Here is a 24201-nt window from a genome sequence, read left to right as displayed (position 1 = left end):
CATCCAAATCTAATTTCTCTGAGGCTGACTGCATGGATATTGAACGCTTGATCCTATCAAAGCGTGGCTTCTCGGAGTCGGTTATTGATACCTTAATACAGGCTCGGAAGCCTGTTACCAGAAAGATTTACCATAAGATATGGCGTAAATATTTATATTGGTGCGAATCCAATAGTTACTCATGGAGTAAAGTTAGGATTCCTAGGATATTGTCTTTTCTACAAGAGGGTTTAGAAAAGGGCTTATCTGCTAGTTCGTTAAAGGGACAGATTTCTGCTCTGTCTATTCTTTTACACAAACGTCTGGCAGAAGTTCCAGACGTACAGGTTTTTTGTCAGGCTTTGGCTAGGATTAAGCCTGTGTTTAAGACTGTTGCTCCGCCGTGGAGCTTAAACTTAGTTCTTAACGTTCTTCAAGGTGTTCCATTTGAACCCCTTCATTCCATTGATATCAAGCTGTTATCTTGGAAAGTTCTGTTTTTGATGGCTATTTCCTCGGCTCGAAGAGTCTCTGAGTTATCTGCCTTGCATTGTGATTCTCCTTATCTGATTTTTCATTCAGACAAGGTATTTCTGCGTACTAAACCTGGGTTCTTACCTAAGGTAGTTTCTAACAGGAATATCAATCAAGAGATTGTTGTTCCTTCTTTATGTCCTAACCCTTCTTCAAAGAAGGACCGACTTTTGCATAATCTGGACGTAGTCCGTGCCCTGAAGTTCTATTTACAGGCAACTAAAGATTTTCGTCAAACGTCTTCCCTGTTTGTCGTTTATTCTGGACAGAGGAGAGGTCAAAAAGCTTCGGCTACCTCTCTCTCCTTTTGGCTTCGTAGCATAATACGTTTAGCCTATGAGACTGCTGGACAGCAGCCTCCTGAAAGAATTACAGCTCATTCCACTAGAGCTGTGGCTTCCACCTGGGCCTTTAAGAATGAGGCCTCTGTTGAACAGATTTGCAAGGCTGCGACTTGGTCTTCGCTTCATACCTTTTCAAAATTTTACAAATTTGACACTTTTGCTTCTTCGGAGGCTGTTTTGGGGAGAAAGGTTCTACAGGCAGTGGTTCCTTCCGTTTAACTTTCCTGCCTTGTCCCTCCCATCATCCGTGTACTTTAGCTTTGGTATTGGTATCCCATAAGTAATGGATGATCCGTGGACTGAATACACTTAACAAGAAAAAACATAATTTATGCTTACCTGATAAATTTATTTCTCTTGTAGTGTATTCAGTCCACGGCCCGCCCTGTCTTCTTTTGACGCAGATCTAAATTTTAATTAAAACTCCAGTCACCACTGCACCCTATGGTTTCTCCTTTCTTGTCTTGTTTCGGTCGAATGACTGGATATGACATGTGAGGGGAGGAGCTATATAGCAGCTCTGCTTGGGTGATCCTCTTGCAACTTCCTGTTGGGAAGGGAATATATCCCATAAGTAATGGATGATCCGTGGACTGAATGCACTACAAGAGAAATAAATTTATCAGGTAAGCATAAATTATGTTTTTTTCTTCGTTCTCTTGCTATCTTTATTTGAAAAAGGCATCTAAGCTATATTTTGGTTCAGACACTGGACAGCACTTGTTTATTGGTCAGTTAAATGAATCCACCAATCGGCAAAAACAACCCAGGTTGTTCACCAAAAATGGGCCGGCATCTAAACTTACATTCTTGCTTTTCAAATAAAGATACCAAGAGAATGAAGACAATTTAGTAAGTAAATTAGAAGGTTGCTTAAAATTGCATGCTCTATCTGTATCACAAAAGGAAAAAAATTGGATTCAGTGTCCCTTTAAGATAGATTTCCCCTCAAAGTTTATTTAAAAAAAAAAAAATCCAATTTTTTAAATTAAAAATCTGATTAAATTTTTTTTTTATTAACAAAAAAATATTTCAGAAATAAAAAACGTATATAAAGTCAGTGTGACATGTATATTTGCATTATAGGGCGTTAAGGCTATCTCAGCCTTTTAGTCTGATTAGCTTGTTCTGTTTCTATTCTATGTTGGTGTGATTGGGCACACCCAAATCTAAGATTAACATTTCCAAGATTTCAGAATCACACATTCAATGAATATTTTATTAGTGGTAATATAGGAGATTTACCAATTTTTGTTTATTTAAGCTTGATTCATAGAGGATTATGTATTAGCATGTAACCTGTGAAAGAAAAATAAAGTCCAAATAAAAATGTTATATATGCTCAGTCAAAGTTGAAAAAAATATCACTGAGTTACCAGTCAAAAAACATAAATGCTACTAAACTACTCAGAGCAGTTTCTAGAGAATCTGGTTCCCAGTGCAAAATTCCAAAATGTACCCCACACACAAATTCTAAAGAGTAACTTTCCCTCTCCTGGACCTTCCGTGTTTTATATTAGAAACCCATAGATATCCAAATGCATTCACAAGCAGGCATCCATAGACATATGATTGCATACACCTATCAACACGCAAACAGACACTTGTAGGCATCCAATGGTGTGCAAATGCAAACACAGGCACCTATATTTTTCCACATGCACTTATACACACTCTCAGGCATTTCATGCTAACACTGTTAGTAAAATCTAGCACAGATGTTTGTGCCTTTTTAAATATGATTGCTGTATTCTATACACAATTGTGTGTGTATCAAGTGGATTTTCTTTCCTCTCTTGCAAAGATTGGCAGGACCAGCACAGTCAAAAAGAAAAAACTCTAATATAAAGCATGTTTAGCTCATTACAGTTAGCTAATCTAATTCCTATCAAACACAAAAAATCCACTTCCTTCATAGGTATCCGCTTATGCCCTTCAGTATGGTGGTAGTTATATTCTGCCAGCAGTCTCTGTGCTTAAAATATTTACATATGTTTCTTTCCTAATATATGGTGAGTCAACGGCTTGAGTAATTACTGTTGGGAATATCACTCCTGGCCAGCAGGAGGAGGTAAAGAGCACCACAGTTAAACTGTTAAGTATCACTCCCTTACCCACAACCCCCAGTCATTCTCTTTGCCTTCAGTGCATGGAGGAGGTGAAGTTTAGGTGTCTGAAGAAATTTTTTGTTTTAATCTACAAGCAAGTTTTGGGGTATAGCTGTATTCCACGTGATTCCTTGCAGTCAGGTAGTGGTGGCTTTAAAGCAGTTAGGAAAACGTAGTAAGTACCTCTTTACAAGTACCTAACAATTGCTGCCCTAGTTTAGAAAGTCAGAGTTGGCTACTCTGTTCTTCACAGAGACCTCTGAAAAAGAAAGAACTGTGTCTTCTCATACCTTGTAACTGTCTACATGCTGGACAGTGGAGCAGGTAACTGCTTTTTCTTCCATTTGGGGAGACCATGCACTTAACAAATTAAAACACACTGCTTTTTTATTGGGACATAGATTATCCTGTTGTATGGGTTACACTGGGGCATGAAGCAGGTATTGTAGCATGTGTGAGACTAAAATGTTAACTCTTTTAAAAAGAAAGGGTAAAATGTTTTTATTAGGCTTTATTTTCTGACATATTTATTTACTTTATAAAACAATTCAAGTTTAAACTGAAAGTAAGGCTGAGTTTTCTATTTCAGCAGCTTATTCATTTCCCCTTTGCTTTAAAATAAAACAATGCAACATTTTAAACTGTCCGGTTTGAAAAAAAAAACAGTTATTTCTGGTACTCGGTGTAAGAGGAAGCTATTTTTAGTGCCCCTCTGTGTCGCAGCTGTATTTCTAGCTCGGCAGTTGAGGTCACATGACCAGCTTTACTTCGTAACGTCTCTGAGTAAAAAGTTGTTTTTCTCTATTTCTGGTTGATCCGGTCTTAATTGGTAGCGGTAAGGCACCTTGGTAATTAAGGTGTGGGGTTGTCTGAGGGGTATTTTAGAAGTTTATTTGATGTTTATTAAATGTTTTTTCTTAACTTTTCTCACATAATTTTAGCTGGGTATCGATCTTGATTTAGGATAAAATTTAATGTGTATTTTTTCATTAGCTTATTTTAATTAAATATTAAAATCTTTGAAACTTATCTGTACAAGTTTATTTACTGTTTCACAACATGTCTGATATGGAGCAAGAGTCTGCTCTCATGAATTCATGCTTATTATGTTTAGATGCACAAATTGAAGCTCCTATGCAATTTTGTTCTTCAATGTGTCAAGAAATTTTGCAAAATAAAGGTAACATTTTTGAGCCTAATGTCTCTCAGGATGATGCTGTTAAAATAATACCTCCTCTTTCTCCTACTTCGTCCCAAGCCTCAGTGGTGTCACATGCAATGCCCTGCGATTCCTCTTTAACGCCTAGTGGAGTTTATTTAAAAGACAAAATTGCTGCCCAGGTATCTTCAGCGGTATCTGCGGCATTAACTGCCATTCCCAGATTACAGGGAAAACGCAAGAGGAAATCTAGAAATTCAGAAAGTAAGGTGCCTGTCCTCAGTTCTGCTTCCCAAGTTGCCCTTTCTCATAAATCTGATGATAAAGATACGTCGGGATTTTCTGAGGGCAAAATTTCTGATTCGGACAGTATAATTCCTTCTTCTGAGACTGAGGTGGTATCCTTCAGATTTAAGCTTGAACACCTTTGTGTATTGTTAAAGGAGTTTTTAGCTACTTTAGATGATTCCGATACCCCTTTCGTTGTCACTCCTAAGAAATCTATTGAACTTAATAGTTTCTTTGATGAACCTTCCACTTCTGAGGTTTTTCCTGTGCCGGAATGTGCTAGGGAGATTATCTCACAGGAATGGGAGAAACCAGGGGTGTCTTTTTCCCTGTCTCCCATTTTTTAAGAAAATGTTTCCTGTCGAGGTCTCCATTAAAGACCCTTGGTATACTGTACCCAAAGTTGAAGGGGCCATTTCCACTCTGACTGAGAGAACCACTATTCCTATTGAGGATAGCTGCTCTTTCCATCTTAATGGGAGGGGAGTCCACTGCTTCATTAATTACTTGTGGGCATTAAGAACCTGGCCACCAGGAGGAGGCAAAGACACCCCAGCCAAAGGCTTAAATACCTCCCTCACTCCCCTCATCCCCCAGTCATTCTTTGCCTTTCGTCACAGGAGGTTGGCAGAGAAGTGTCGGAAGATTCGTAGTAGTCTCTTATGAAGGGTAGTACTCTTCGCAGTGGGACTGGAGTTTTAAGTAGTCCTGTCAGCCTCCCAGTGAGAGCATAGGTGAAAGTTAGAGTCCGGAGATGCAAGGGGAGTTCTCCTGCGAAACCATGCCAACTCAGATTAACAGCTCCATAAGCAATCAGCGTTGACGAGTTTCGCTGCCTGCTTTCTGCTCTCAAGTCTCAAGTCATGAGTGACGCTACTAACCTGTCACACTTGAAAGGCCATGTTCCTGTTCCATGGCGTAGATTCTGGTACGATTGTTTCATTATGTACATATGATAATGTAAGAAGACAGGGTCACAGTGTGTCTCCTTTTATCTGTATAGAATCAAGGGTTAATACCCCAGGAATGGAGGTTATTGAACAGGGGGAGGGGGGATTTGTACACAATGTTGTCTATAATTTGTGTTTATGCTGCGACATGTATGAGATGAGGCTCTATCAAGTGCAAAGGGACTTATACTCTCTGTTTTGTAATATGATACTTAAGATGTTTTTTGGTACCGTGTCTGTGATGGGTGTCAACACTAATGCTCAATCTGATAGCAATATACTGTCACTTAAGAATTTGAACCTTAGAGTTAAGAGTAACTTCACCCCTAATGTTAATAATAATAGCATGGAAACTGGTACTTAGAACATCGATATGCTTAAACAGAAACATAGGGGGTTTCATAATAACAGGAGTAACTTTTCGAAACTAGAGAACAAAGCCCTGTTAGACCTTAAAACTAATAAGGAGATTATTTGTAAGCCGGCCGATAAAGGCGGGGCCACTGTAATATTAGACAAAAGTTACTATATACAAGAGATAAAGTCTCAGCTACAAGATAGAGAGATATATTTGCCATTAGATAGGGACCCCTATTTTGAAGTTAAAAAAGAGTTGGAGAAGTGTATTTTTAAGGCTATGGGGCATATTTATCAAGCTCCGAATGGAGCTTGATGCCCCGTGTTTCTGGCGAGCCTGCAGGCTCGCCAGAAACAGCAGTTATGAAGCAGCGGCCGCAAAGTCCGCTGCTCCATAACCTGTCAGCCTGATATGAGAAGGTGGACAGACATCGCCGGAAATCAACCCAATCTAGTACGATTGGGTTGATTGACACCCCCTGCTGGCGGCCAATCCGAATGGAGCTTGAGGCCCCGTGTTTCTGGTGAGCCTGCAGGCTTGCCAGAAACAGCAGTTATGAAGCAGCGGTCGCAAAGACCGCTGCTCCATAACCTGTCAGCCTGATCTGAGCAGGTAGACAGACATCGCCGGAAATCAACCCGATCTAGTATGATCGGGTTGATTGACAGAGTCTGCAGGGGGTGGCGTTGCACCAGCAGCTCTTGTGAGCTGCTGGTGCAATGCTGAATACGGCGAGCGTATTGCTCGCGGCATTCAGCGAGGTCTGTCGGACCAGGTCTTACAGACCTTGATAAATAGAGGCCTATGTGTAATGGGTTAATCTCTGAGAAAGAACAGAAATTTCTGGTACAAGATACACATTGCCAAAAATACACAAGGATTATGATAAGCCACCTGGTTGCCCTATTGTGGCTAGCACAAATGCTATATTAACTAATGTATCAATATACTTGGATAGACTATTGAGACCTCTTGTTATTGGTTCTCAGTGTTATATTAAGGATACTGGGAATTTTTTGAATAAACTTGGTGATATTGTTTTGCAAAGTGAAAAATTCATTTTATATACACTTTATGTTAATAGCCTTTATTCATCTATTACACATAACAGTGGTCTATATACTACACAACAGGCTATTATATCTAGTACTATACTATTGAATGTTGAATGATATTGAATGTGAATTTGTAATAGAATTGTTGCAACTTATCCTTTATTGTAACTATTTCCTCTTTCAGGACCAGTTTTACCTACAATGTCAGGGTACTGCCATGGGGTCTAATGTTGCCCCCACATATGCCAATATATTTCTGAATGTATACGAAGAGAAGTTTGTCTATACCAATGATATGTTCCAACAACATGGTTTGTGTTGGTTTAGGTATATTGACGATGTCTTTTGCATATGGGGGGGGCGACATGGACTCCCTGGTTGAGTTTGTGGCCGATTTGAATGTCTCTACACAACATATTAAGTTTAAACTTACATGTAGTGAGGAATCTGTGCCTTTCTTAGATACCACTGTCATTAAGAATTGTAGGCATTTAAAAACAGATCTGGGTATAAGAATGAAAGTGATAGGAACAGCCTATTAAGGTATGAGAGTGCACATTCACCCTCACTCATTAAAAGTCTACCAAGGATCCAATTCCTTCGTGTTAAGAGAATAGTGTCAGATGAGAAAACTGGACTAACCAGACTTCATGTGATGGGGAATTGTTTTTTGGAAAGGGGTTTCCCAAAGCCACTGATAGAACAACAAATTAAGGAAATGGAAATGACTTCTAGGGAATCTATCCTTAGAGGGACTAGTGTAAAAAGCAAAGAGAAAAATACAAACAGATTGATGTTTGTTACTGAGTATAATTCCCTAAGTAATAAAGTGAACAAAATAATTAGGAGACATTGGTCTATAATAAAAGATCTTAATCCACACATCAAAGAATTTGAGGAGCCACCTATGGCAGCCTATAAAAGGAGAAAGAACCTAAGAGAGACACTAGTGAAGGCGGATTTGGGCTCAGAAAAGGGATTGAGACAAACTTTTATCTCATGTCCCAAATTTGGGAATTTTCCTTGTTTAGGCTGCTGTAATTGCAATAATATGATTAAGGGGGATTTTTTTGTTCATCCGCTTACTGGAAGGAGATTCAAGATCTCTGGCTTCTACACCTGCAGCACTGACTTAATTATTTATTTAATTAAGTGTCCTTGCTCAAAGATTTACATTGGGGAGTTGACACGTAGAGCCAGAGACCGGATGAATGAACATAAATCTAACATTCGACGTAAAAACATGGATGCTCCTGTATCTAATCAATTTGTGAAGGTGGGACACTCCATATCTCAACTTAGGTTTCAAATTATAGAACATGTGAGGAGACCTAGACGAGGTGGTGATAGACTCAAGATTCTTAAATCTAGGGAAACATTTTGGATTTATACTCTCCAGTCCCTGATCCCATTGTGGATGAACAAGGAGATTGACTGGAATGTCACTCTCTAAATGAGTGATGACTTAGTATTCAGATTAGATTTTTATACTTGTGTGGTTTCTATATCCAATGACCATATGATTATTTATTGAAGGAATTTTTTATATTACACTAATTTTTTATAAGAGTAATTGTTTGCAAAGATCTGAAATTTCATAACTTTGGATATATGTTTTTCAGGTCACAAAGGGTTAAGAAGATGTCTACTCCTGTGTCCACTAGAGGGGGTACTTAGATTGTATGAATATTTAAGAAATGTGTTAACACCTGTACAGGTAATTTGATCCCCTCCCCCATGTAAGGGTATAAAAGGTGATTAGGAGTGTTCATTTGTATAACATGACTAAGGTCTATTGTTGACTGAAACGTTGTTGCTGTTGACTGAAACACTTGACGCATAACTGAGGTGCTGTTGCTCTTTCCTGGATTTGCTCTATCAAGTGGAACAGTTATGTTTTTGAGATATCGGCGCAGCATTTTTTGGAGCGTTTTCTCTTTAGTGCAGGGGCGGTTTCTGCATGGTACTCCATGTGACTGGGTGTGGCGTCTTCAACTTCCTCTTCTTGACTGGTGGTTGCAGGAGACCTAAGCGTTTTCTTTGTTGTCCGGGTCATAGGAGGTAGTGAGTGCCCCGGCCATTGGGATATAAAAGTGCCATTTAGTTTATATCTAGTCCGTAATAATGGCGCAAGCTATGGAGGACTCTGATATGTTAGAGGGTACTCCCTCTTTAATTAAACCTAACCTTTTGGCCGCCAGATTTTGCTGAGCAGTTACAGACGGCGGTGTCTGCAGCCTTCAATGCCTTACCAAGCCCTGCTAAGCGCAAGCGAAAGGTGAATCATAGTTATCCATCCCAGGGGTCATCGACTCCGCTGGATGTCTCTGACAGGTTATCCGCTGATGAAGGAGACTCCGACTCTTCGGAGGACATACCTTCAGGGTCGGAATCGGCGACATTGAGGCCTCCGTCTTCTGAGGAGTCAGAATTTAAGTTTAAGATGGAGCATTTGCGCTTCCTTCTAAAATAGGTGATAGCTACATTAGAGGTTCCGGAGCCGAAATTGCCGGACGAATCTTAGATCCCTAAACTAGATAGGGTTTACGAGGACAAGGTGGTACCACAGACCTTCCCGGTTCCCATTAAAATGGCTAATATTATTAAGAATGAATAGAAGAAACTTGGCTCGTCGTTTTCCCCCTCTTCTTTTTTTAAAAAACTGTTCCTCGTTCCGGATTCGCAGATCGAGCTGTGGGGGGCCATTCCTAAGGTTGATGGTGCTATTTCCACTCTCACTGAGTGAATGACTATCCCCCTCGAAGATAGCTCTTCATTCAAGGAGCCCATGGACAAGAAAATGGAGTCCATGTTTAGGAAGATGTTCCAACTCACAGGTTTTTTTTTTTAACCAGCAGCAGCAGTCACTGTGATGGCTGGAGCTGCTACCTATTGGTGTGACGCTCTGTCAGCTATGGTCGAGTTGGAGACTCCCCTCGAAGAGATACAGGAACGAATTAAGGCCTTAAGGGTAGCTCATTCGTTCATCTGTGATACAAATATGCAGATTATTCGCCTGAATGTTTTTTCTGTTCTGGCCCGTAGGGCTCTGTGGTTTAAGTCGTGGTCTGCGGACATGACTTCCATGTCTAGATTACTTTCCCTTCCGTTCCAGGAAAAGGCTCTCTTGGGTCCAGGATTGGACTCTATTCTATCCACGGTCACGGGGGGCAAGGGTGCTTTCCTACCGCAGGATAAGAAGAATAAGCCTAAGGGTTCTACTTTTCGTTCCTTTCGTTCGGACAAGTCTCAATGCCAGCAGCGTGCTGTGAAAACCGAGCAGTCCAAGGGATCTTGGAAGCCAGCTCACTCTTGGAACAAGACCAAGCAGAGTAAGAAGCCCGCCGAGACAGAGACGGATCGGGGGCCGCCCCTTCATGCCGATTTTGAGTATGAGTTGCGGGCGGAAGAACGATGCATTCTTTAATAAAAGTGCCCCTCATTTAATGATTCATTACAAATATTGTTGATGGAATCACCCAAGTTTACCATCACTTTAAAGAACTTAAAGGGACACGAAACCCAAACATTTTGTTCCATGATTCAGATAGAAAAGACAATTTAAAACAACTTTCCAATTTACTTCTATTTAATTTGCTTCCTTCGCTTGTTATCCTTTGCTGAAAGCTTTATTTAGGAAAGCTCAGGAGCAGCAAAGAACCTAGGTTCTAGCTGCTGATTGGTGGTTGCATATATATATACAAATTTATCATTGGTTCACCCATGTGTTCAGTCAGCAACCAGTAGTGCATTGATGCTTCTTCTACAAAGTACACCAAGAGAATGAAGCAAATTTGATAATAGAAGTAAACTGGAAAGTTGTATGTTCTATCTGAATCATGAAAGAAAACAATTGTTTCATGCCCCTTTAAGTAGACCCTTCATCTGTAGAACAAAGAAATAGCAAACTTAAAACATATTTTAGAGCATAAAAACTTAGTCCCCTAAAACTATTAATTTCAAACACTATTAGTCTATCAGATTCATTATGACTTTAACAGGTTTAAAGGGGTAAATACCTTGAGATATTTTATATAAAATCTTTAGTTATGTGCAATGAAACAACTTTGCAGTATATTTTCATTATTTTTACTTCTTTATGTAATCTAGAGCAATTTCTAAGTCTTAGAACTTAATATGCACCCTGATGACTTCTCTAGACTAACTCTGTTATATATTTGTGCCTTATTGGCTTTAATAATTATTAACGGTTACTTACAGTATCGCGCACCAACAGATTTGGCAGTGCTATGCAAAGTAAAGTACATTCATGGGGGTACATTACATTACATACACTAAGTACAGTAGAATAGGTTCAGTGTTCTCAACAGAATATATTGACAGCCTGGTGGGGAAAAGTAATACGTTCTAATATTATCTATCCAAAGCACAAATTAATTGCATAATTTATCATAAATGGATTTAATGATAATTTGACCAATAAACATTTAAAAGATGTTTGTATTAGCTAATCTTAAATTATTTTTGGCTAAAAGTTTAGCCGAGTGGTCAGTAAAATCAGCCGGGTGGTGCACCCATTATAAAAACATCCTGGGGAGAACATTGAGGTTACATTTTTGTAGGTGCATCACCGCAATAAATAAATTGACAAACTTAAAGGGACAGTCTACTTCAGAATTTTCTTCTTAAACGGAAAGAGTCCACAGCTGCATTATTAGGTAAGCATAATTTATGTTTTTTTATTGTTTAAAAAGATAGATACTCCCTTTATTACCCATCCCCCTGTTTTGCATAATAAACCATGTTATATTAATATACTTTTTATCTCTGTGATTACCTTGTATCTAAGCCTCTGCAGACTACTCCCTTATTTCAGTTCTTTTGACAGACTTGCATTTTAGCCAATAAGTACTTCCTCCTAGGTAACTCCACGGAAGTAAGATCAATGTTATCTATAGGGCACACATGAAGTAGCACTGTCTAGCTGTGAAAAACTGTCATAATGCACTAAGATAAGAGGTGGCCTTCAAGGACTTCGAAATTTGCATATGCGCCTACCTAAGTTTAGCTTTCAGCAAAGAATTCCAAGAGAGAAAGCAAATTTGGTGATAAAAGTAAATTGGAAAGTTCTTTTTAAATCACATGCGCTATCAGAATAATAAAAGTTTAATTTTGTCTAGGCTGTCCCTTTTAAACAAGAGGAAATCTATGCCATACCCTTAAAGGACCAGTTCACTCAGGAGATATAATTGTTTAGCAGCAATAACTCTATGTTAACAAGTGAAGTAGAATCTAAAACATAAATATTGTAATAAGGAAATATATATTTTTTAACCTTTTTCCTTGCTTATTTTCCCTTCTGCCAGACAACCCTGGAACGCCCTGATGAAAGGGCTGTGCTTAGAAACTTTATTACCCTGCCCCATGGCCAATCAAGTTGCATTATGCAATTCTATGCTAAGTTTGCAAATGTAGCACTATGTGAGCACTAAAGGCTGTTGTGTTTATGTGCTCTCAGCTCTGACTGGATCGTTCTTTAAAGGGGGGCGTATCCAGTTGGTTAGTTATATACACATACATCTGTAAATATTATTATTCAAAGCAACCACTGGCATAATATGAATTGCTTAGAGTTATAACATTTACAGACGTGTATATGTATAACTAACAAATAATATCAAAGTGTCTGTACTCAGCTCTATAAGGCATTTGTGTCATAACAGCCAGGAAACTGCAGCATGTAGACATGGTAAAATAAGGCAGGTACTCTATTACCCTTCTAGCATGCACAGTGATAGGTTTCAAGTCCATATAGTACAAGGGAGATTCCCCTTCAACGGTGCACGCTACACTTGGCTACACAGGTCTGAACTCCTGCTCTCTCCGCTCACAGCTCCCTTGACCCCGCTGCGGTCTTGCTGCTAACAGTCATAGCGCACACAGCTCTCATCATCCTGTGAGCACTGAAGGTGTTTATACGCTCTAACCGGATAATTCTGTAAGGGGGCTGTATCCAGTTTGTTAGTTATAAATTACAGCCCCCTTACAGAACGATCCGGTCAGAGCGCATAAACACAAAAGCCTTCAGTGCTCACAGGATGATGAGAGCTCTGTGCGCTGTGACCGTTAGCAGCAGGACTGTAGTGGGGGCATGGGGAGCTGTGAGCAAAGAGAGCAGGAGTTCAGACCTGTATAGCCAAGTGTAGCGTGCACCGTGTTCACACTAGCGGTGACGTCACAATGGGGGCTGGAGTATGCGCCCTGCACAGAAGGGACTCTGCTCGAGTGGGCCGCACGGCCAGAAATTAAACAAGTGGGTATCCTTACCAGACCATGGAAACAGCATTTTGCTAAATAAAAATCTAATGCTACAGGACGTTTTTTTTTAAAAAAAAAAACCACACATATCATTTTATTTTAGACAGATTAATTCAATAAAATTCAGTCTTCTTTTGGGTAAACTGTCCCTTTAAGCACAATCAATGATAGGCACACTTTTATTCAAATTGTCCTACAGGTAGAAAGGCTCTGTAGCTTACAATCTAAAGGAGAGGGAATGACACAGAAGGTGAGGAGAGAAAAAATCTGAACCATGGTTAAAGTATGAGTTAGAAAATAATGAATCTGTAAATGGTAGAATGTGTGTTCTTAGTAGCAGGAGGAAGATGCACAGTGCAGAATATTACATTGAAATGTGGGGAGCAATATAGCTGTATAAAGATAAGTAGGAAAAGGGAAGAAGTTGTATGGCAGAATGTGCAACTGCAGTTAGTCCTTCATTGCAATCAGTTTTATAATAAGAGTAAACATCAAGGTGGGGTGTGATAGAGTGGAGCGTGCTTTGTGTAAAGTAGGTGAGGTTTGTATGCAGGCAGTGGTCCTATACTTTAGGTGAGCTGGGATGTCTGACTGAAGTGATTCTCAGCTGGGCATTGTAAAATAGATGGTTTTTATGCACTTTATATTAAAGGGATAGGAAAGTCAAAATTAAAGGGATAGTTCACCCAAAAAATCTCTCTTTTAAATCCTTTGCCCATATTTTGGCTTTTGAAATAGCTGATTTATTTTGTGTTTTCCCGTCCTATACTGAAAGTTTTGATACTGGAGTCTCAGCTATTGAATAGCCTAAGTAAACACTGCCAGCAGAAGAAATTAAACTCACAGTGGGGTGCAGGATAGTTAAAGGGACATTAAACCCACAACATTTCTTTCATGATTCAGACAGAGAATACCATTTTAAACAACATTCCAATTTACTTCTATTATCTAATTTGCTTCATTATTTAGATATCCTTTATTAAAGAAATAGCAATGCACATGGGTTAGCCAATCACATGAGGCATCTATGTGCAGCCACCAATCAGCAACTACTGTGCATATCTAGATATGCTTTTCAGGACAGAATATCAAGAGAATGAAGCAAATTAGATAATAGAAGTAAATTAGAAAGTTGTTTTAAATGGTATTCTCTGTTTGAATCATGAAAGAAAATATTAGGGTTTAATGTCCCTTTAAGCAATAAAATGATAATTTTCTATTGTTCTCTATATACATTGAGCTTTAGTTTTCCAGACAAATATAAGAATAAGAAAACAAGTTTGTGTACACAAAGTGATAACATAATGAGATCTGATATTACCTGAAGCTCAACCCATAGTAATAGGCAGTGGTTTAAAAGCACAAAATCAGCTACTTCATATACACAAATAAACCTGAAAATGCAATTTCTCATACGTTTTATACTCTTCAACTGGTATAACAAGTCATTGAAAATACATTCGTATAAAAACAATTTTACAGTGTACTGTCCCTTTAAACTTGCATGCTTCAGAAATAACATGTAAGTTTAAAACACTTTTAAATTAATTTCTATTTTCCAATGTGCTTCATTCTCTTGGTATCCCTTGTTGAAAAAGAATATGCACATATCATACACTAGTGGAAGCTAGTTGCTGATTGGTGCCTGCACACATTTGTCTGCCAGTAGTGCAATGCTGTTCCTTCAGCAAAGAATAACAAGATAATGAAGTAAATTGGGAAGTTGTTTAAAATTGGCTCCTCCATATAAGACAAATGGTAGGCAGAGTTTGGCTTTTGAAAAATAATTGCAGTAAAAAGGATGTTAATTTGTTTTAAAAATGTTAAAACTTGGCTGATATCTTGTTGTACAGCAACATAACAGAACTGTCTTGTTAATACAAGGTGTTTACTATCCTTTTTATGTAGCTTCTAATTATAAAGTGGTTTGAGTGGTTTGTCCAATTTTCAAGTTAGCTTGTAATTGTAATTAAACTGATTCTGTCAGCAAACATTAGTAAGTTGCAATCTTTTTTGTTTGTTTGTTTTCTGGTGTATTAGTCACTTGCCCACACAATTCAGGCAGAATGCTGTTACTAAGGGGGCAATTTGATCAAGCACTTTCGGCAGGCTTTGCCTGCCTGTGACTGCAGGTTCTCACAAGAGAACCTGCACACCGTATTTAACAAGCAGCGGTCATTAGACCGCTGCTTCCCTACCCTTTCGTCACCTCTTCGGTGATGAATTTTAATCTATGCGGTCTAGTCCGACCGGGGAGATTGACAGCTCCTGCCTGCGTGTGATTGGCTGTGCACGGGCTTGGGGCGGGATTGCATGCGAGTGCAAAATAGCGCTCGTATGCAATGCTGAATTCCGCCAGAGGAATTGAGCCCAACAGAGGCGGACAGGGGCGCGTATGTGCACCCCTGTCCGCCTCAGCTTGATAAATCGCCCCCTAAGTATATTAAAAGGATAGTTCACCTTAAATTTTCCTTTAATTTCTTCCCAATGATCCATTTTACCTGCTGGAGTGTATTCAATTGTTTACAAATTGCTCATTTTGCCTGTGGTATCCCTACCTTTTACTGAAAGTTTCTATACTTCATGCCTGAGGAAAGTGTTTAACATTGAAAGGAAGTTCTGATGTAAAAACTTGCTTGAAAAAGGAAATCATGCGATTGTCGATGCAATCACGTTATATCAAGGCGGGATTGGATCATGGGGGACTGCTTACAATGCTAGGCAAGCCCCTAGTCCAATTTCCTGTATCATGAAAATGAGGATGCTGCAGGGTGCCAAAAAAATGTAGGATTTTTCAGACCTGTTAGGACAACATTGAACGTCCTAAGGGCGTGAAGGGGTTAAGTTTTGGCTATAGAGAAGCTGTGTAAACATAGCCAGCAGAAGAAATGACACTCCCAATAGGGGTTAATGCAATTTTAATTTTCATTTCTTCTCCCCAAGTATTGGGCAATGATAAACAAACAGATAATCTGAAGAATTTTGCGTGTGTACAGAAAGTGATAAAATAAGCAGATCTGATTTCCATGCAAGAGCAACCTATTCTAATGGGTGGTGGTTTAAAAGAACAAAACAACTATTTCAAATACAAACCTAAACCTAAAGAAGCAATTTATCATACATTTTATATTCTGCAGCTGGTATAACATGTCATTGGAAATACATTAAGGTAAAAACTATTTTACCGTATACTGTCCCTTTAAAGAGACATTAATGTCAAAATTAAACTTTCATGATTTACAGTAATGTTAAACAACATTCTGATTTATTTCTATTAATTTGCTTTGTCCTGTGTGTCAGGTGTGTACACATGGCTTTAGTACTCTATGGCAGTAGTGTTTGCAAGTGTATAACATTGCTATAAACATTGTTGCAAACACAGCCGCCATAGAGAGCTAAAGACTTGTGCAGGCTCCTGAGCTCCTATGAGCATTCCTTCAACAAAGGATACCAAGAGAACAAAAAATGTATAATATAATTAAATTGGAAAGATCTTTAAAATTGCATGCTCTATATAAATCATGAAAGTTTAATTTTGGCTTTACTGACCCTTTTAAAGGATCATTATTTTTTAAATATAATAATTTCTATTCTTTCCATAATATCTGCTGGTGTTTTTTTTGTCTGATAGTAGATATATGTGTGTTTTTATGGACACTTCATTAAAGCCGAATGATCGCTTGCTTCTTGACTCTGTGTTCATACGTCACCCATAACTCATTTACTTTTAGGCGCTGAGTTGCTGGGATCTGCAGCAGTGTCATTGGTGTATTTTCAATCTTGAATTCTTATTCATCAATCTTATGTTGTTATAAACTCATAACACACAGGGCCTAAACAAAAATGAACATTATGTCTATGTTAAGCGTAGTACATACCTAACCCTAGTAATATTTGTGTTTTATTACAACCTGTGTATTTAATTGTTTTACCTCTGTTTGTTTACCTTGCAGAAGCAGTATGTGCCACTCCACTTATTTGCAGCTTGGCTAGGGCAGTTGACTTGGAGAAAGATGACTACCAGAAGATCCTCTGCAATAATGAGCACTGCCCATACAGCACATGGATGCATCTGCAATGTTTCTATGAATGGGAGAGCAGCATCCTTGTCCAGTTCAACTGTATTGGTAGAGCACGCAGCTGGAATGAGAAACAGTGTCGCCAGAACATGTGGACCAAGAAGGGTTATGACTTGGCTTTTCGGTTTTGCTCTTGCAGATGTGGACAAGGACATCTGAAAAAAGATACAGATTGGTATCAGGTGAAAAGAATGCAGGATGACAAGAAGAAAAAATCAGGCCCTGAAAAGTCTACTGGTAGATCAATGTCAGAATCCTCTGATGAAGTTAAGAAGTGCAGAGCATCAAACAAGCCTCAAAAGGGACTAGTTTATGATCCTCCTCGCAGACATTCAGTGGATCGACAGAATTCTCAAGAGAAGGGGTCCAGTGGAGGAACTCATAGCTTGCGTTCTCCATGCATATCTCCTGGTCAGTCTCCTCCTGCAGGCTATCCCATTCTCTCCCCTTCTCACTTCAGTGTTCCCCGTAGCTCCCGATACTTAGGAGAATTTTTAAAAAATGCTATCCATTTAGAGCCTCACAAAAAACATTTAGCAACAGGAGGTGGACTGAGAAATGCTCATTTTGACTACAGTGTTGCTGGACTTCAGGCTCACAGAGCTGGACGTTTGGACGCACCAGTACAGTTTCTTCGGAGACTTGACCTTTCTGAGCTTATGGCCCATATACCAAGGCATAAGTTAAACACTTTCCATGTGCGCATGGAGGATGATGCGCAGGTTGGGCAGGGAGAAGACCTCCGTAAATTTATCCTCTCAGCCCTGAGTGCTAGCCACCGGAATGTAGTAAACTGTGCTCTTTGCCATCGTGTACTCCCTGTGTTTGAGCAGTTTCCATTGGTGGATGGCACGCTGTTTCTCAGCCCATCCAGACACGATGAGATAGAATATGATGTTCCTTGCCACCTTCAAGGTAAAATATATAGTTATCCTTAAATTATTTTGATGATACTATAAATAAAATTAAAACCAAGGATTTTTTATTCAGTAGCAGTGAACCTGTTCTTTTATTGCTCTCTTATAAAATATTAATTTTTAAAAAATATTTGGCATGTTCTTTTTTTAGTTTATTTCGGGACCATATTTTCTTTTAGTAGATGTGCAATCTATGCATCATTGCCATAAATATATTTGCGGGATTACATTGCCTTTTATCTCTAAAGATGTGTATACAAATACTGCAAAACTTCTTTACGAAAAATACTGCCTACTATTTTTTTTGTTTTTGTTTTTACCCATTTATAGTCATTATGTAGCTTTGCCTGCCCATACAATTGCATATAAACACCAAATTCCTTTATATTTCTAGAATCTGATAGATGTTGTTTGCTACAAATACAATCTAAACAATGCTCAACATAATACTGTGGCAGAAAAATGACATACTTGGGTATCATACAGAATATTATCCCATGAAATATATTGACTGAAGTAGATTCCTGACTTACGGACAGTAAAGTCAACATTTAAACTCTCATGATAGAGCATGCAATTTTAAAAAAAGCTCGACAGTTTACTTCTATTATCTAATTAGCTTTTTTTCTTGGTATCCTTTGTTGAAAAGCATACCTACGTAGGCTCGTGCACTACTGGGAGCTGAAAACATTGGGTGAGAAGAGGCATATATGTGCAACCACCAATCCGCAGTCTCCCAATTGTGCATTACTGCTTCTTCAACAAAAGACAATAAAGAAAATTTGAAAACAGAAGTAAATTGTAAGTTGTTTAAATTTGCTTGTTTTATATGAATCATGAAATACAATCTTTGGGGTTCACATCCCTTTAAGCTATGGAGATGAAAACAATTGATTAATTGCTTTTTATTTATACTCCTTCCCACATTCTCTTATATAATTTGAAATGATCTCAAATGATCTGCCATGAAAACAATGCATCCAGGCATAAACACAGGCTTGCACTCTCTGGTCATTTCAATTATTTTTAGTGTGACAAATGTGACGTTTCGGGGACAAAGTATCCCCTTCCTCAGACAAAGTATATACAAAGTGAATCAAATATATAGCAAACATAATAAAAAACACACACCCTCATTGGGGGGGGAAACGCCAGTTACCCTAGTAACCACCATCAATAAACATAAATGGGATTACTGTGTATCCAAGGTCATCATGAACTGTATCTCAATAGTGACATTTTAAAGATTTATTACAGATATGTGTGTGCATCTTAATGGTGACAGTAAGACGCATCAAGAGGACTCTTATCATAAATGGATAACCAATTCCAATGATAGCTTATGTACCTAATATGTCTGGATACTTTCAGTGGACATCATATGCATTGATCACAGTATCGAGCTATAACATAACATTCTGACACACATCAATCCCAATGTTTACCTTACATTGTACCTTACATTGTATTCGGTCTTGCACTGATTCAGTTAGTATCCAAAACAGCCATGGCGTGTACCCGGAAGAAGCCAAACACACCTCAGTGTCCATTTCCCGGTCATGTGTTACTGTAGAGCCAATCAGGAAGAGGCATAGGAAAACCGTAGCAACCAAACATCTGACAGTTGCCGAGATTCAGATCACCAAACAACCCACCTAAACACTGATATACATTATTAGAAAAGGAGTTATTAAGATGTCCCTAGAAATGTGAGTTGATCATTAGGGGCAATTCACATTGGTCTTTGTAAGCTTTACTATGTTGATGTGGTAGCCTATTGAACCCCATATATATTCTAGTTATTCCTTTATATTCATGGTCCCCCTGTTAGTTAGAAAACAGTATCTAGTTGCACTAATGATGTGAGTTTGTATTTAGGTCTCTGAGAAGGGGTAATAGACACTATTAGCCTATGAGTATGACCAGTGGGGTGTTGGAGTATTTAATGTAATTCCCATATCACTATTAGTTTAGAATATTTAACTCCTTTTCTAATAATGTACAGTGTATGGCGCTGGTCATTAAGGGGTTAATAGCATATAACCAATAAAATAGACAGAGAGAGATATTGCAGAACATGTGGAGGGCAGCACGTGGTGGACACATCGTTAATATATTTACCGAATTCCCATAATATATAATATATATATATATATATATATATATATATATATCACAGTATAACAACTCCAGAGCCTCCCAGATTATAGAAGAAATCATTCAAATTAATTGCACAGAGTCAAAATCTTATTTTATTCTACAAAGTACCCAAATATCTAATGAGGGAAAAACAGTGGCATAAATAGTCCCTGGACAAATCAACACTTCATTACTAAATATCAGTTGAATTACTTTTAAATTGCCAAAGCAATGTTGATAATTAAACTTCATCATACATAAAAAATGGTATATTCACTTATTCAACTGTAGCAATCTTTTGCCCCAGTCTCCTCCACTTGCCTACATAGAGCAAAGAACATGGGATATAGATTACTTGATCACTCCGACGTGTCAACCTGTCACGTATTTTAAATCTTCTTTTTTGATGTGGATGCTGGAATGTGGTCCCCGTCCACATGCCATGAGAGGTGGTACAATCCCAACATTTAAAGCAACCTTAAGCAACTTTAGCCCGGTCTGTTTCTTATAACATTGTTTAGGGTCCATTTTGACTAACATATGCTTCATGTTCCTTCACGACGGTTTAGATACCCTTGGTGGTCGAATCTTGGTGAATGGTGAAGATTTCACTTTTCATATAATATCCCAATTCTTCTTTATGGACTTAAAAGTATGATGAAAAGGTGTATATTTAGTAATAACATGTAATCTATCAGGTTCCTCTCTATCCATTTCCCTCTATAGCAGTGTGTCCTGTGTATGTCCACTTAACTTGAATAGGGATGAATCAATTTCCTTACAGCCCTTGTTGACAACTTATTATATCTTTAATCTGTATCCCACATGAGTTGTGAATTTATACTATTTTGTTGCGAAATAGGATGATATCTACTGACCAGTAGCAATGAGTTCCGGTTTGTGGGTTTAGTAAAGAGATGTACCAAAATGTACTACCCCACCATCTATTACATTAAGATATTAAAGTTATAGTCTAGTCAAAATGAAACTTTCATGACTCGGATCAAGGAATGTTTAAGCAACTTTCTAATTTACTCCTATTATAAATGTTTCTTTGTTCTATTGCTATCTTAATTTGAAAAAGCAAGAATGTAAGCCTAGGAGCCGGCCCATTTTTTGTTCAGCACCTGGGTAGCATTTTCTGATTGGTGTCTAAATGAAGCCACCAATCGGCAAGCACTACCCAGGTGCTGAACCAAAATTGGTCTGGCTGCTTACATTCAAATAAAGATAGCAAGAGAACGAAGAAAAATTGATATTATGAGTAAATTAGAACGTTGCTTAAAATTGCATGCTCTATCTGAATCGTGAAAGTTTAATTTTGACAGAACTATTCCTTTAAGATCCAAAAACTGTAAATTTAATAGGTGAGTCTAACGTATTTTAAAGCCTCTACCCGTTGGACCAGTGACTCCGAGTTACCATGTCAGATCAAAATAATAAATGAAAAAGAGAGAGAGAGATAAATATATACAGTATCCCACAAAAGTGAGTACTCCCCTAACATTTTTGTAAATATTTTATTATATATTTTCATGTGACAACACTGAAGAAATGACACTTTGCTACAATGTAAAGTAGTACGTGTACAGCCTGTATAACAGTGCACATTTGCTGTCCCCTCAAAATAACTCAACACACAGCCATTAATGTCTAAACCATTGGCAACAAAAGTGAGTACACCCCTAAGTGGAAATGTCCAAATTGGGCCCAATTAGCCATTTTCCCTCCCCGGTGTTATGTGACTCGTTAGTGTTGCAAGGTCTCAGGTGTTAATGGGGAGCAGGTTTGTTAAATTTTGTGTTATCGCTCTCACACTCTCTCATGCTGGTCACTGGAAGTTCAACATGGCACTTCATGGCAAAGAACTCTAAGGATCTGAAAAAAAGAATTGTTGCTCTACATAAAGATGGCCTAGGCTATAAGAAGATTGCCAAGAACCCTGAAACTGAGCTGCAGCACGGTGGGCAAGACCATACAGTGGTTTCACAGGACAGGTTCCACTCAAAACAGGCCTCTCCATGGTTGACCAAAGCAGGTGAGTGCATGTGCTCAGCGTCATATCCAGAGGTTGTCTTTGGGAAATAGACGTATGAGTGCTACCAGCAATGCTGCAGAGGTTGAAGTGGTGGGGGGTCAGCCTGTCAGTGCTCAGACCATATGCCGCACACTGCATCAACTTGGTCTGCATGGCTGTCGTCCTAGAAGGAAGTCCTGTGGTCCGATGACACCAAGATAAACTATTTTGGTTCAGATGGTGTCAAACGTGTGTGGCGGCAACCAGGTGAGGAGTACAAAGACAAGTGTGTCTTGCCTACAGTCAAGCATGGTGGTGGGAGTGTCGTGGTTTGGGCCTGCATGAGTGCTTCCGGCACTTGGGAGCTACAGTTCATTGAGGGAACCATGAATGCCAACATGTACTTTGACATACTGAAGCAGAGCATGATCCTCTCTCTTTGGAGACTGGGCCGCAGGGCAGTATTCCAACATAACGACTCCAAACACACCTCCAAGACGACCACTGCCTTGCTAAAGAAGATGAGGGTAAAGGTGGTGGACTGGCCAAGCATATCTCCAGACCTAAACCCTATTGAGCATTTGTGTTGGGCATCCTGAAACGGAAGGTGGGGGAGCGCAAGGTCTCTTAATATCCACCAGCTCCGTGATGTCGTCATGGAGATGTGGAAGAGGACTCCAGTGGCAACCTGTGAAGCTCTGGTAAACTCCATGCCCAAGAGGGTTAAGGCAGTGCTGGAAAATTAATGGTGACCACACAAAATATTGACACTTTGGGCCCAATTTGGACATTTCCACTTAGAGGTGTACTCACTTTTGTTGCCAACGGTTTAGACATTAATGGCTGTGTTTTGAGTTAGTTTGAGGGGACGGCAAATTTACACTGTTATACAGGCGGAACACTCACTACTTTACATTGTAGCAAAGTGTCATTTCTTCAGTGTTGTCACATGAAAAGATATAATAAAATATTTACAAAAATGTGAGGGATGTACTCACATTTTGTGGGATACTGTATACACATACTGTATATGTAAAAAAATATTAAATGTACTTTTAGTATCCTTTGTTGAAGAGTCAATCTAGGTAGGCTGATATGCGCTTAGGAGTGTGCATGTGTCTTTAGTAATCTATGGCAGCAGTATTTGTCAACAATGTGTAACATTGCTGTAAACAATTTTGTGCACACATGCCAGATGGCTAAAGACACATGCTCTCTCATAAGTTTCCCCCAGGATTACTCAACAATAGAAACCAAAAGAACTAAGCAAAATTGGTTATAGAAATAAATTGACAAGTTATTTAAAATTGTATGCTCTATCCAATTCGATTAACATTAAATTTGACCTTACTGTCCCATATTTTTTATTTGCTTGTTAATACAAGGAGAGTCCACGGCTTCATTCCTTTTTGTTGGGAAATACTGAGCCTGGCCACCAGGAGGAAGCAAAGACATCGCAGCCAAAGGCTTAAATACCTCTTCCCCCATCCCCCAGTCATTCTTTGTTTTTCGTCACATAGTGGCCCGCATCAAGCAGGAGCAGGCGTCAGAAATACTGATTGCTCCATCGTTGCCGCGAAGGACGTGGTTTGCGGACCTAGTGAGGATGTCCTCTTCTCCTCCATGGAAGTTACCTTGTTGCAGGGATCTGCTGGAACAAGGTCCTTTTGTTAATCAAAATCTAGATTCTCTGAGGCTGACTGCGTGGAGATTGAACACTTAGTCCTAGCCAAGAGAGGTTTTTCTGAGAGAGTTAAATATACTCTCTTTCAAGCTTGTAAGCCGGTTATTCGTCGCATCTATCATAAGGTGTGGAGAGCCTACTTATTCTGGTGTGAAGAGCGTGGATTTCCTTGGCATAAGGTTACAGTTGCCAGGATTCTGTTGATTCTCCAGGATAGTCTGGAAAAGGGTCTTTCTGCCAGTTCCCTGAGGGGACAGATTTCAGCCTTGTCTGTTTTATTGCACAAGAGGCTCTCAGAGCTTCCAGATGTT

At 39.0% G+C, this 24201-nt stretch overlaps 1 protein-coding gene across 1 annotated transcript in view; it reads left to right on the top strand.

The window, feature by feature from the left end:
• The window catches only part of HECA (hdc homolog, cell cycle regulator), a 230421-nt gene that overhangs the window by 95428 nt on the left and 110792 nt on the right, over positions 1–24201 (top strand). The window contains 1 exon segment of the mRNA XM_053710660.1: positions 17008–18048. Within this exon segment, the coding sequence (XP_053566635.1) occupies positions 17008–18048 (1041 nt within the window).

Source organism: Bombina bombina, chromosome 4, assembly GCF_027579735.1.
Source record: "Bombina bombina isolate aBomBom1 chromosome 4, aBomBom1.pri, whole genome shotgun sequence".
Taxonomy (NCBI): Eukaryota; Metazoa; Chordata; class Amphibia; order Anura; family Bombinatoridae; genus Bombina; species Bombina bombina.
This window is presented reverse-complemented; position numbering and strand designations above follow the sequence as displayed.